We start from the raw sequence: 15,203 nt of genomic DNA, 5'->3' as shown, positions 1-15,203 counted from the left end.
GTACTTAGTGATAATGTAATCTGTATGGTTTATCACGATTCATGAGAAAACAGCCAATTGTGCCAATTCAATTTATTAAATAAGCCACTACCTTAGCATGATATGAAAAACAAGTCTATATGTGCTTCTCATGTCCATGTTGAAAAACTCAAATCAACCTCACATCTCTAGAAGCATTACATAGGTAAATGGTGTACTACAGACAGGATTGCAGTTGGATCAGAACAGTTTGGTGGACTAATCACTTTTTCTGGCTAGTTACTGAGTTGGTACAACAGTAGCTTAAAGGTCTTTTCTTAGCATTCAGCATGGGCTTGGCGCTAATTCTGCAAAGAGCACTAGAAAAGAGAAACTAGTAATTTATCACTGTAAGTCTTTAAAGAAAATTGAATGAGTTCATTTAACAATTTTGTTTTAAATCTCTGAAATGACACAGAGCGCCCCAATAAACTGATTTGTACAAGTGAATATATAAAAAGAATAAGCCATGCTCTAAACATTTATGAAGAGACCTCTTCTCTCTAGTACCAGTTTTATATTCTGACAGAAATACCTGTATGTTTGCAGTCTGGTTTATGCATGCATGGTTCTATGTATGTATTTTTTTCCTTTCAAAACAGTCACTGCAGAAGCATGGGAATTCAATATATGTTATTCTCCTCAGCATCAGGTATGCTCAGAGAGAAATAGTGCATGCAAATTGAATCAATGAACCAAGCAACAGAAGAAACGAAGAAACAAAAGCTTCAAGTCTATAACCAAGAATTAACACAAACCAGGCCCGATTACTATTCCAGAGATTAGATCAAAAAATTCAGTATCCCTATAAGAATATTTCTACTCAGCTAAATTAGTCTAGAACTTTAAAAAATAAATATATTTGAATAAATATGAATGAAAAGATGTAAAGTAAAAGTATTCCGCTGAAAAACAGGTGGTGAAAGCAATCACCAAACTTGAAAACCAAGGCAACAGTTGAAATTAAGACATGGTAACCTAGAGAGCTTTAGGAAGAGAAAGTTTAAAATTAGTTTTTAATCTAGCAGGTTCAACCTTGCTGCTACACAATTAAAGCAGAGGTAGGCAATATGTGAGTATCCAGATGTTGAACCACAACTGACAGATACAAGCTGTCAAAAAGTGTTTTTGGAATATATGCTTAACCACCCCTATACTGCATCCATTTCTCTCCTGGTTTTCCCAGGAAGTAACACACAGTCAGGTCCTTGTGGTGATAAATTCTTCTTTGAGTCAGAAGAGTGGTCCTCCAGGTTTCAAGGAGGTAGTAGTTTGCCATCTCAAGAAGCCATTGCTGGATAGAATATTTTAGGACAATTTTTGTTGAATGGCTTTGGATTTTAAGGCTTTCTGAAACAATGAGTTTCCGTCTCTTTTTCGGGATAAAGTTGTACTATACCAAAACAGAATTGCTATGCCTGTTTGGGGTCCTCCTGGACTCCTCCTTGAAGATGTTTTACTAGGATGAAACCCCACTACAAAACCCAATAAACTCCACCTGCTCATACAGCAGCACAAGTAGTTATGATTGACCTTGATGCAAATATGTTTTCTTCAACAAGTTGGATTGGCTTTCAGTTTACTTCCAAGTGCAATTCAAATTGCCTGTTGTCATTTATAAAGCCCTCAATAGCATAGGATAAGGTTAATTGCAGGACTGCCTCTTTCCCTCTCCAACTTTCTACCTGTTGTTCTAGATGCGGCAGGACAGGTTGTTGTAGGTCCAGTTAAAGAATGGAATCTTGTAGAAACCAGAAAACAGTACTTTTTTATTGCTTTGTCTACCCTCTGGGAAAACTGTTCCATCTGAGATCAAGTTGGTCCTAACTACACCAACTTATCAAAAGACTTTTAAGACATGAATGTGTTCCCAGGCATGTGGGTCAAATTGTTACTTAGAATCCATAGTGTAATTCTAATATTCTAAGGCTGTTATCTGTTATATAATATGTTATTTTATTGCTTTTAACTGTTGAAAGTCACCCAGGGAGGCTATTATGGAATTGGAGGCTATTTAAATCAAATAAATAAATTACCAAATTAATTGACAATTCGTATCGCAGAATGCAAAAAGAAAGGACTCCCTAACATGTTCAATACTATGCCTTATGCTTAAGACTAGCAATAAGTGTTTACTATGTATATTCACACAAGTTGGAAATAGGAAGTTTATCTTTCACTGAATCATATAAATGCACAATGAAACCCTAACATACCAGCATTACTTCTGAATGCAGTACAGAGAAAAATTCAAATAAAAATCCCTCCAGAGGAAACAATATTTTTTAAGTTCTTCAAAAAATATCAAGCAAGACAAAGATACAAAAAGCAGACTCAAAAGACAGGTCAATATTACTTGAGAATTATTGTTAAGGCTTCAATACATACTTTCACAAGAATGGCTGCTGAATACGTTAATAAATGAATCATTTGTTTTCTGTTAATAACCTCAGCAGCCATTTATATGATAAAGAGAGGCTTTTATAGGAAAAGTTTCCATCAACCAAAATTTCTGGATTCAATCTGATAAGCACTAAATAAGACACTAAATTGAAGACTCTTACAGTCCATGGTTAAAAGCAGACATCCTAACTTAGTGGAGCTAAGTATTCCATCTGCTTAGAAAAAAAAACTGTGGGAAATCATGAAAGCTTACCTTCTGAAAATCTTTCCAACAATTCAATAATAGCTCCACTCTGGGTCATGTGACCAGATTGGAACATTTGAAGGAGCTGCCCATCTGTCTCTTTCATAAGGATGCACTAGGGGGGATTTTCTTGGGAGTCCTCCCCCACGCTACAGTCTCTGGAGAATTCTGGCCCATTACAGTCTTTTGCTGTACCAAAGGTTGCACACGTGCTGTTCAACGTTCAGAGAATTATTCTGCTGACAGATAAACAGTGCAAACCCCTTTACATAATTTCTTTACCATTTTTCATTGGGTTGGAAAACAAGAACAAGGATTTAGTGAAATATATGAATCCAATCAAAGAGTTATTTATTAGGACAACAGTTGCTTTAATATTTTTTAATTCACAGAGAATTTTAAAACCAGTTAAGGTTGGAGCACTCACAAATGTTACAAGTGAACACAATTTTCAAAGCTCAATAAACACAAAGTGATTTCATACCAGAGAATACTGGGGTATGTGAGGGTGTGTTAAGGTCAAATGCTGATTTTCAAACTATCAGGCAAGTAACACTAGATTCTGTACCTCAGAGACCATCATGCTTTGGTCTTTGCTTGGGTAAGAGATAAACAGAATGTTAGTTCATCAGTGACAACTCAAGAGAAACCAACATGCTTGACATTTATGTATTAGGTATTATGCCAATTCCCAATTTGATAATTCCTAATCCAGATTATTTAGTAGAATAACTGCAGAAAAATGTTCACACTAATCATTACACCAAATCCATCACTCAAATAAAAAATGTTACTTTCTGTTATACTTCCTGGGAGGAGATGCTATTCAGCATCCTCAAAACACTTCTACAAAATGAATGCAACTGAATCATTAATAGAAAAAGTGAGGAACTTGTCATATCATGTTGACCTGTGTGGGGGAAATAATCCTTCCCAGGATTAAAAAAAACCAAAGGAATATTTTAAAAGCTCAGTAATATGAATAGGAGCATTCAGATATTTTTTCTCTCTCTCTGCTTCTATTGTATCATATCCAAGTGTATGTATTATATTAGGAACATTTTTAATTAAAAAAACCCTTTGAATCAAATTAGGTTTGACAAACACAATATAATGGGCTAAGCATATTTTAAATAAGAAATCAAACAGATTATTACGGTATGTGGAATCCTTGGTGCTGAGCTTGGTTGTTTGCTTGCAGACCATTCACTACCACACTATGTAACATCTTCAGAAGGAAGTGGGATTTACTGTTTACATAAAGTACTTTGCCCTATCACTGTTGGTGGGGTGGTGTTTGCTATTTACTATTTGTCTCAGTTGATAGCTCGATTGTTTATTTACTGCTTGACTGATTGTCGGTCTGGTGTTAATCTCAGCTACTCGTAGGTCTATTTTGTTCATAAATCCAACTAAAAGGGGTGAGGTGCATGCTAGTCTTGATCCAAGAAGCAGTGGTGGGCAAGCCCGCTACCACTACCAAATTCTTGATAAGTTAAGATGTATTTGGTGTGGGCTTCCAAGCAGTAAAAGGCTCCTATCTCCAGGTCCTGATAACTATTCTTGTGCTGCCCCATTTCCCTGCCATGAGCCTCTCTGAGGCTGTTCAAGGGAGACATGGGTACAGACCATCCTTCCAGGGAAACCCAGGCTCATGCATGGCCTGCCATTCTTTCTTCTACACCTGATTAAGTCCCTTTCCTGGCCAACGTTCAGGCAGGGTGGATGCCTCTCTGTCTCAGTGACCTGCCCCCTCCAGAGACGCTTAATCCCTCTTTCTGGTGGGTCCACCACTGCCTCAAGACAACGCGGCAGATTTCTAAAACTATTTATTTTGGTTATGAATCAAATAATTGTGATGCAATTTACTTTGCAAATTGATTAAATAATTATGAATATATATTGTAATCATTTTAGTAAGAAAAAAGGTTAAAAGAACATACTCAGAAAAATAACTGTGGGTCAAATATAATCGAGGAATAAACCAATTTCTATATAATTTAGGTCTTTCTAAAATAACAAATCAGCAAGCTTCCTTTTCAGGCACATCCTTATCTCTTCAAGAAATAATACATATATTGAAAATCTCCCTATCTGGATCATAGGTAGTGTAAGAGTATATTCAATTCTTTGTCTCAATGTTACTGGAGATCTATGATGTCTTTTAAACAAATTTTTACACTCTCCTTCAGGGATGTGTGTATGATTATGATTTGAATCTGCTGACTTTTTAACTATCATTTGATTTCCTTATTAAATGTTGATGCAGAAATATTGCCAAGGACTTTTGACTGATATTCCCTTTGAGTATTCATCTTGCACATAAAATGCCAACAAGTATATTAATTGACTGACATTGCATATATATTCATTGCAGTAGTCTCACAATGAAATAAAATGTTTATATTATGGCAGTGATGGTTAACCTTTTTGGTGCTCCGCACCGCGTTTTGGGCCTGGAAAGCCCCCAGAAAACAAATTCAACAACTGTAGAATCAGGCTGCAACATAACAAAATTGACAAAAGTGAAGAGGGTCTGAATACTTTCTAAATGTACTGTATATTCTAGAACATAGACTCTAAAATAATAAGAGTTGGAAGGGACCCAAAGTACCCAAAATGATGTGATCAGCTTAAGGGAATTCTGGAGGAATTATAACTTGTAAGATGCCATCAAAAATACTGCTGATCCTTTTTTATATATAAACATTTTATTAAATAAACATTAAAAACATTGGACACAATGTTTTGTCCCAGTTTTGTCATTTCCATACATATTTTTAACATAACAAATATAATTATTACTTATCATACATTGCTATTTTGATCTTATAAACCTATCCCTTATCCTCATTTATGTCTTTATCTAAATATTATCCACTTTCTATTTTACAAACCCTAAATCTTTTCTTCTCCGACTCCTTTTCCTCCTTTCCAACCATTGATACAATTTGTTCCATATTTTAAAGTACTCTGTCTCACCCTTGTTTTTAATTTCTAGTGTCAGCCTGTCCATTTCGGCACAGGCCAAAAAAATATTGCTGATTCTTGTGATGAAGTGAAGCAATCAAATATGAAAGGATGTGGAATAAATTGTGCTCCAATTCATGCAAGCATGTAGGGGTTTCCTGTGGTTGATATTGGTGATCAACCAAACCACAGTTAGACAACAGTGAAAATGATGTATGGTTCAAAGAACTGACCAAAGAAGACCTTATGGAACAAGAGCAGTATTTGTGGAAGAAGACTAGGGCCTAAAAATTACAGAACTGAAGAAATTTTTGACTTGAGCTGAAGCCTTTTGTCTCATTGAATTGCAAAGGAATTGCAAAGTTAGAGGAACAAGATCTTAACACAAAAGTTTACTATATGGTTAGCAAAGGCCTCAGCTACTACGAGGCCATTTATGATGAGAAAAAGAAAAGTTCTGTACAAACTTTCAGAATAACAGAGTTGGAAGGGACTTTGGAGATCTTCTGGTTCAACCTCCTGCTCAAGCAGGAAGCCCGGTACCATTTCAGACAAATGGTTGTCCAGTCTCTTCTTAAAAGTCTCCAGGGTTGGAGCACCCACAATTTCTGAAGGCAAATCATTTCAATGATCAATTGTTCTAACCCTTAATGGCTCATAGTTTAACAAATTGACAACCAAACACAGAAATAGAAACTAATGGTTACTTTCACCTGGGTTTAAATATAATATAGATGCCTGAAATATAGATAAATACATTTCGGGATATGTAAGTACTTACTAATATTATTTTGATAACTTTTTTTTTTAAATCAGTTAACAGAACTCCCCATTTCATTAACCCTTGCAAAGCCATTGGAAAAGTACTTAACACTGAAAGTTTTACTGGATTAAATATATCTTTTACTCAATTCAATTTGCATCAGAAAACATGTATCTAAGAGAAAGCACTTTTCAGTTTTAGATTATGGACTATGAAGTGTTTTTCAGGAAGAAAAAAATTATCACTTGCAATTTTTATAATATTTGCTAATAGTGTCAATCAATCAAATGTTTAAATTGATTGATTCGATACTAAGACCCTAGCTTTTCTACAGAAACCAGGGAAATTATCTATTCAAAAAGAAATATATTTTATCAAGTTCTCTGGTTTAAATAAACTCCAGGTTCAAATGACTTGGGAACACAGTTCCATTTGTACATAATGATAAACCATGGTTTAATTTTATGAAAATAATCCAATCTCAAGCCTATCTGTTCCCACCATCAGCTACACTCAAAAAGAAAACGTGGAAGCATCCGACTTCCCCTTTTACATTAACCTCAACTTGTTGTAAGATCAGTTCTAGTCTTAACTGCTGTTGGCAAACAAGCTAATTTCAAAATATAATTTGCAAACCTGACTGGCTTCAACAAACCACAAATAAAATTAATTACAGTTAAGTGAAGATGTAAGGCTGAAATGCAGTTAATCAAAACCAGCAGCAGAATTATTTCATTTCATTTCATGCCAGGTTAAAGGGAGCCAAAGTAGGATATGCAAGCCCAGGGATATTGCTGTTCTTGCTTTGAAAAACAAACCATGTATTTATATTACATGCAAGCACAACATGCAAGAAACAGAATATGTGCATTTATATGTATTTAGTTATACCTATAATTCAATAATTGGTTTTCTTAACTATTTGCATTGTTAAAGTCCACCTGAATAATATTTACATTTTTTGACAATACACTGGGAAATGATGTTATCAACACTATGATGGAGACTGTTTTTGCATTGCAAGCAAGCCCATACAATTCAGAAGCTCTTATATCTTGAGTCATTGTAGAATTTCAATTCCATATGTAAACTGCCTTTAATATTTAAAATGTCCAAATAATATATATTTTATAGGATATAATTTAATGTTTTAGGATTTGTTTAAACTTTCACTTTTAAACTATATTTCTGATCAGTTAGCCTAAGGAGGGGGGCAACATATAAATATTCTAAAATAAATTATATTTTGCAACATTCTTCCTTTTTTATTCTCCAAAAAAAGTCCATGAATATCAATTCAACTCAAATGGATTCAAAAACATTTCCTTTTTATATTGTCTGTATTTCATTATTTAAGTTGAGGCTACTAAGTAGAATTCATTATTCTCATTTCAATGACAGAAGCATCTGTGTACATCAAAAATTGCTAAACCAATTATTTAAAAAGCTGTTAATTCATTCCCAAAGGACACTTTAGATTAAAAGACCTAAAGCAACAGCCCCATGGGAAAAACTACAAGTTTAAGGTCAGAGATTTTTGAAAGACAAACAAATGCTACATTCTAGTAAAAAGTTCACAAAAATATTTCTGCCTATATCATAGACAATTTCTATAAAAACACACATCTGTGTTTTAGGCAGGGAGGGATTTATAGTGTGGTTGAAAAAAAATTCTTAGTAAAAGCTGTGATAATTCTGAAATATATGGCTTAATGCAGGGGTGTCCAAACTTTTTTTGGTGAGGGCCAAATACAGAAAAACAAGCAAAGTCCCGGGCCACACCATTGAACGGGGGGGGGGTCGTCTAAATTTTTTTCGTACCAGTTCTGTGGGCGTGGCTTATTTTGGGGTGTGGCTTGGTGGTCATGTGACTGGTGGGCGTGGCTAACTGCTCATGTGACTGGGTGGGCATGGCTAACTGCTCATGTGACTGAGTGGATGTGGCTATGGGCATAGAACAGGGGTGTCCAAACTTGGTCTCTTTAAGACTTGTGGACTTCAACTCCCAGAGTCCCTCAGCCAGCAAAGCTGGCTGAGGAACTCTGGGAATTGAAGTCCACAAGTCTTAAAGAGACCAAGTTTGGACACCCCTGATCTTGGCTTTTGTTTTGTATTTGGTATGAACTTGAAACTCCCTTCGTTATTCCCTGCCCAAGGGGTGGAGGCGCGAGGAGCCTCGCCAGGCGGCCCGAGGAAGGCGAGGGTAGAACTGCTGGGGTCGGGCACGGCCAGCAGCCTCTCCCGCTCGCCGCCTCCTCCACCCCCTCCCTTCGTTATTCCCTGCCCAAGGGGTGGAGGCGCGAGGAGCCTCGCCAGGCGGCCCGAGGAAGGCGAGGGTAGAACTGCTGGGGTCGGGCACGGCCAGCAGCCTTTCCCGCTCGCCGCCGCCTCCTCCGCCCCCTCCCTTTGTTATTCCCTGTCCAAGGGGTGGAGGCGCGAGGAGCCTCGCCAGGCGGCCCGAGGAAGGCGAGGGTAGAACTGCTGGGGTCGGGCACGGCCAGCAGCCTCTCCCGCTCGCCGCCGCCTCCTCCACCCCCTCCCTTTGTTATTCCCTGCCCAAGGGGTGGAGGCGCGAGGAGCCTCGCCAGGCGGCCCGAGGAAGGCGAGGGTAGAACTGCTGGGGTCGGGCATGGCCAGCAGCCTCTTTCCCGCCGCCGCCGCCGCCGCCTCCGCCCCTCCTTCGTTATTCCTGCCCAAGGGGTGGAGGCGCGAGGAGCCTCGCCAGGCGGCCCGAGGAAGGCGAGGTAGAACTGCTGGGGTCGGGCACGCCAGCAGCCTTTCCCGCCGCCTCCGCCCCTCCTTCGTTATTCCTGCCCAAGGGGTGGAGGCGCGAGAGCCTCGCCAGGCGGCCCGAGGAAGGCGAGGTAGAACTGCTGGGGTCGGGCACGGCCAGCAGCCTCTTTCCCGCCGCCGCCTCCTCCGCCCCTCCTTCATTATTCCCTGCCCAAGGGGTGGAGGCGCGAGCCTCGCCAGGCGGCCCGAGGAAGGCGAGGTAGAACTGCTGGGGTCGGGCATGGCCAGCAGCCTCTTTCCCGCCGCCGCCTCCTCCGCCCTCCCTTCGTTATTCCTGCCCAAGGGGTGGAGGCGCGAGGAGCCTCGCCAGGCGGCCCGAGGAAGGCGAGGTAGAACTGCTGGGGTCGGGCACGCCAGCAGCCTCTTTCCGCTCGCCGCCGCCTCCTCCGCCTCCCTTGTTATTCCCTGTCCAAGGGGTGGAGGCGAGGAGCCTCGCCAGGCGGCCGAGGAAGGCGAGGTATTTTATCAAGTTCTCTGGTTTAAATAAACTCCAGGTTCAAATGACTTGGGAATACAGTTCCATTTGTACATAATGATAAACCATGGTTTAATTTTATGAAAATAATCCAATCTCAAGCCTATCTGTTCCCACCATCAGCTACACTCAAAAAGAAAACGTGGAAGCATCCGACTTCCCCTTTTACATTAACCTCAACTTGTTGTAAGATCAGTTCTAGTCTTAACTGCTGTTGGCAAACAAGCTAATTTCAAAATATAATTTGCAAACCTGACTGGCTTCAACAAACCACAAATAAAATTAATTACAGTTAAGTGAAGATGTAAGGCTGAAATGCAGTTAATCAAAACCAGCAGCAGAATTATTTCATTTCATTTCATGCCAGGTTAAAGGGAGCCAAAGTAGGATATGCAAGCCCAGGGATATTGCTGTTCTTGCTTTGAAAAACAAACCATGTATTTATATTACATGCAAGCACAACGTGCAAGAAACAGAATATGTGCATTTATATGTATTTAGTTATACCTATAATTCAATAATTGGTTTTCTTAACTATTTGCATTGTTAAAGTCCACCTGAATAATATTTACATTTTTTGACAATATGCTGGGAAATGATGTTATCAACACTATGATGGAGACTGTTTTTGCATTGCAAGCAAGCCCATACAATTCAGAAGTTCTTATATCTTGAGTCATTATAGAATTTCAATTACATATGTAAACTGCCTTTAATATTTAAAATGTCTAAATAATATATATTTTATAGGATATAATTTAATGTTTTAGGATTTGTTTAAACTTTCACTTTTAAACTATATTTCTGATCAGTTAGCCTAAGGAGGGGGGCAACATATAAATATTCTAAAATAAATTATATTTTGCAACATTCTTCCTTTTTTATTCTCCGAAAAAAGTCCATGAATATCAATTCAACTCAAATGGATTCAAAAACATTTCCTTTTTATATTGTCTGCATTTCATTATTTAAGTTGAGGCTACTAAGTAGAATTCATTATTCTCATTTCAATGACAGAAGCATCTGTGTACATCAAAAATTGCTAAACCAATTATTTAAAAAGCTGTTAATTCATTCCCAAAGGACACTTTAGATTAAAAGACCTAAAGCAACAGCCCCATGGGAAAAACTACAAGTTTAAGGTCAGAGATTTTTGAAAGACAAACAAATGCTACATTCTAGTAAAAAGTTCACAAAAATATTTCTGCCTATATCATAGACAATTTCTATAAAAACACACATCTGTGTTTTAGGCAGGGAGGGATTTATTGTGTGGTTGAAAAAAAATTCTTAGTAAAAGCTGTGATAATTCTGAAATATATGGCTTAATGCTTACACATTTCCACTTTCTTTACACTATCAAAACAGAAGTGGAAATTTTCACATTACTGCACATCTTCTTTAAAAGGTCAAACTTTGTACTGAAATGCTTTTAAATTTATGAGGTTTTTCAATAACCTTTAATATTAGCCATTTATTAAGAATGGTGGGAGGATTCCTGCACTGGGCAGGGGACTAAACTAAAAGATTCCCAACCTCCCCTTCAATCCTATGATTCTATGAATTCTGCTCAAATAATACATCATTAAAAGTTTGAGGATGTTAATATAGAGCACCGCTAGAATTAACTACTGTATTGTAATCCATGTTTAATTTTAAATCTGTTTTTAAATAATAAAAATATAGCCAAAATCAGCTTTTTTTTCATAGATTCATGCCAATTAAGAATAAAACTAGCCAGAAATTAGTTCAATATAGTTACACATAATTATCTTTATGAGATTCTTGCCGTGCCTAATTGAAGAAAGCAAGTTCTATAGGTAGGATTCAAAAGTAAAAAATATAATTTAAAGTATTTGAACTATTTGTAATTTAAGAGGGTATATTATGATCATCTCTGAAAATATACATACCTTTTATTAATGAAAGTTATAGACATAATGATAAAGCATTGAACCTAATTATAGTCAAGATATCTATTTTAGAACTGTATTACCGGTATTATTTGGGTATAGACTTACTTCTTGGGTTTTGCTATAGACTGCATCATTCAAGATCAGTCTCTTTGTTATATTATTTATTTTTTCAGAGTGTGAATAGCTAAATTTATTTGTATTCATGTTTGCAAGCTGAGCACTCAAACTACATTTTTAAAATAAACACAGAATTAACACACTAATCAGAAAATTATTTGTCTAACAGAATGTTATTTCACTTACTAAAGGTAAGCCGATTTACAACAGTCACTTAGCAATTGTTCAAATTTAAAGCAGGTCTCCCCCCCTCCAAGGTACTTATGATACAATTTCAAAGTTACAATGACTACACGTAGCCCTGCAATATGATCCGCATTTTGGAGGCTTGGCAACCGGCTCATCTTTAGGCATGGCCGTCATGCAACTGCAATTTTGGGTGGTTTTTGCCAGTTTCCATCAAAAAATACCCATTGAGTAGCATGGATTCATTTAGACCATTTGCTTAATAACCACCACAAAAATGTTGTAAAGCAGGTGCAGTCACATGGTGATCCACTTAACAACCATGACATGATTATAATTCCGGACTTAATTATCCGTCATAAGTCAAGAACTCCTTATACTTAGGTTCCAATAATTTCACTTTGAAACAAACTTTTTACAATGTATTTGCCATCAACAAGTCTTTAATGAGATACACAGTTCATGCTTGTCATGACTTTTTTTAAAGTGTTTGATTATGTAGAAGCATGGGAGGAAAGAGATGCCTTTGAGAAATCAACCTTCCCTCCAAGAGCTGGCATTAAAAGACATCCTGCTCTGGATAGCTGGGCCATGACTAGTAACAGCGATATATTTGTCTAATTTAGTCCCTCTGAAAGCTGGGAGTCACCACTACATCTTGTAGTTTAATTATTAACAATGTGAATTCCACTTGATAATACATCACAAAAATCTGTCATTATGCATGTCAACTACACATAGTTTCTGATGAGCCAATCATGCCTTCCTACTCAAGAAACAGCTAGGTCTTTCTTTCATAAGTTTCCCTGTTACCATAACAGAAAAATAATAATCTTGTGTCACATACTAAATCAATCCACTCATTCATTTCTGTCCTTTTTCCTGAATCCCTGTCTCTAACCTACATACTCCTGTTCAATGACAACTATTTTCATGCATGGAAATGAAGTTCACCCAACTATTCAAATGAAGAACTATTCAAAAGTACAAAGAAAGCACAGATGTTTGGCTAAACTTCCTTTAGCTTGTGCAATGAGGTTTCTTTTTTTTTTTTCAAAAAAAAGGAAGGAAATATAAAACAGCAAGCTTTTATAAAAGCAACAGCACCAAACCCTACTGAGAGCTAAAAGTCAGAACTAAGTTTAAGTTATTTTAACCAAACACAGAACATGTTTGCAATTGGATACAGGAAAACAAAATCACAAGCAAGAATTACAGCTTTCAGAAAGAAATATTCCTTAATATGATGTGTTGGGGAAAACAGAAATGTGTTTAATGTTATTAATAAGCAACCTGGTGCTATCCATGTATATATGCTCACGTATATATAGGCACAAGAATGGGTGTGAGCCTTTGATCAAAATATTCAGTTGTTTTTTGTTTGTTTGTTTGCTGGAAAAACTTCTTTCCAATCCGCCATCTCCTAGCTGTGCTTTAACTACAACTCCCATCCTCTGCAGAGAGACACTGGGTTTAATAGGATAGGTGGGAATGATACAGCAATAATCCTTTGGAGACCAGAAGGATTTGCTTTCAGGAACAATTGTGGCTTACTTGCAGCTGAAATTATTCTTCCCCAAGATTACCACAGGTGGCAGAAAGTAGCAAACGCAGAGCCACCATCAACGGTTATCCGCTGATAACGGAAACAAAAACTGTGAGGCCTGTGGGAGGAATGAAAAACATACGGGGCAGGGGAGGGAGGGGGGCTCCAGGCATATTTTAGGTTGTGGCCTCGGTAACTTTTCAGAAGGATCACCCACTATAAAGGAAAAGCAGCTGAGGACTGGACGTGCCAAGCCAAATTTAGAAACCGAGTAGGCTAAACAGGGGAAGGGAAAAAAAAAACACGTCTCCGTGGGGATGTATTTTACAGACTGATTTGGGAGCATGGCCATGTCAGCTCTCCTGAGAAGCAAAAGAACCCGCGACGAAAGGAAGGGGGGGGAACCGAACTGTGGTCATGAGGAGCCGAGTTGTTTAGCTTGGGAAAACAAAATGGGATGCTCGGATAGGGCGGGTTTGCCTTCTTCCCCCCCCCCCCCACCAACCACCACTCGGGCCTTGTAACTCTTTGGACGCCGCAGAAAACTAAACAGCCTCGGCTGCCTTACTAAGAGAGTCTTGCGGGGGAGGGGGACGGGACGGCGCGGGGATCCTTCCTTCACCCGCTGCGCCCGAGCTCGGGATAGGGATATGGCGGTGGCCGAAAAGCCCGAGGCAACGATTCAGCAGCCCGAGATGGATCCGATCGGAGAAGCGGAAAGTCCCTCAAATGCAGAGGAAGGTAGGGGGCGCAGTCAAGGAGGTGGCGGAAAGCAGACGTCGGGCACGGAAACCAGGCGGGCAGGGCGTGGGCGCGCTCGTCCTCCTGGTCCGTTTGTCGGGCAGCAAGCCCGACCTGCCTTTCCTCCCAAGGAAGCGAGCCCCAAAGACCAAGCTGGGTGGGCGGGTGGGGGGGGAGGGAGGGGGAATGGCGCTCTCGGGGAAGGAGACCTCACCGAGGAGAAGCAGCTTCACCTCCCGCGCCGCCTTCTCGCCGTCCTCCCGCAGGTTCTTATCGATCATCTTGGAACGCTCGGCGGCCGCTTTGTCTTCGGCGCTCACCGTGCAGCCCATGGCGCCGCTTGGCTCCTGCCGGCCGGCCGAGTAACCGAGGGGCGAGCTAAAGGGACGCGAGCCCGGGCTGCCTCGGCACCACCACTCGAGCGGAGCTGACCGAAGGGGTGGGGCGGGGGTCGTCGCTGCCCCCCACACGGGCGGCAAGGCTTCTTCCCTCGTCCCCTTCGGTGCCGGCGCGGCTGGTCTGAGCAGCCGCTGGCTCGGATGTGGGAAGGGCGGGGACCCGGAGGCGGGACCGTTCCGCTCAGCCCCGGCTCTGCTTCTCTCTCCGAGGAAGGGAGGAAAGAAGGAGGGGGAGGAAGACGGAGGGCAGTTTGGGCGGGCTTGTCGTCAGCAAGTGGAGAAAGAAGAGGCGGCCCCAGATACGCAACGATGGGGGGGGGGTGAATGGAGAGAGAGGCGAAGGAAGGGGGACGCCCTGCGAGACTAGCGACGTGGAGGGAGAAACTGAGGGGCGGGGGAGGGCTCGGCGCCTCGAGCTAAAGCAAAGCGAACCAGCGCTGCGGAGCCGTCTGAGGACCGGCCGGAACGTCTCGGACGGGGCGGACAAACGCTGTAAGATTCTAAGTCAAAGACCCGACGGATCGCGGCGAGGGGATTCGGCCAGCTAAAGTTTCGGCTGCGGGACAGACCCCGCTTAAGCCATGACCGAAACACAAGAGACGAGATGGGCCTGCCGCTGAAAGCAGGTCCCTC

The 15,203-nt window shown here is 40.3% G+C and overlaps 1 protein-coding gene and 1 long non-coding RNA gene across 2 annotated transcripts in view; one reads left to right on the top strand and one right to left on the bottom strand.

The window, feature by feature from the left end:
* The window catches only part of GNAI2 (G protein subunit alpha i2), a 110,651-nt gene extending 95,872 nt beyond the window's left edge, over positions 1-14,779 (bottom strand). Inside the window, exon 1 of the mRNA XM_058165808.1 lies at positions 14,387-14,779. Coding sequence (XP_058021791.1) covers positions 14,387-14,504 — 118 coding nt within the window. The 5' untranslated portion in view covers positions 14,505-14,779. The remainder of the gene's footprint in view (positions 1-14,386) is intronic.
* Positions 12,549-15,203, top strand: part of LOC131189613 (uncharacterized) — a 32,653-nt gene continuing 29,998 nt past the window's right edge. Inside the window, exon 1 of the long non-coding RNA XR_009153083.1 lies at positions 12,549-14,172. This is a non-coding gene — a long non-coding RNA (uncharacterized LOC131189613). The remainder of the gene's footprint in view (positions 14,173-15,203) is intronic.

The sequence above is a fragment of the Ahaetulla prasina genome, chromosome 2 (genome assembly GCF_028640845.1).
Source record: "Ahaetulla prasina isolate Xishuangbanna chromosome 2, ASM2864084v1, whole genome shotgun sequence".
In the NCBI taxonomy this organism is placed as follows: domain Eukaryota; kingdom Metazoa; phylum Chordata; class Lepidosauria; order Squamata; family Colubridae; genus Ahaetulla; species Ahaetulla prasina.
The sequence above is the reverse complement of the archived record's forward strand: the minus strand, read 5'-3'. Positions and strand labels throughout refer to the sequence as shown.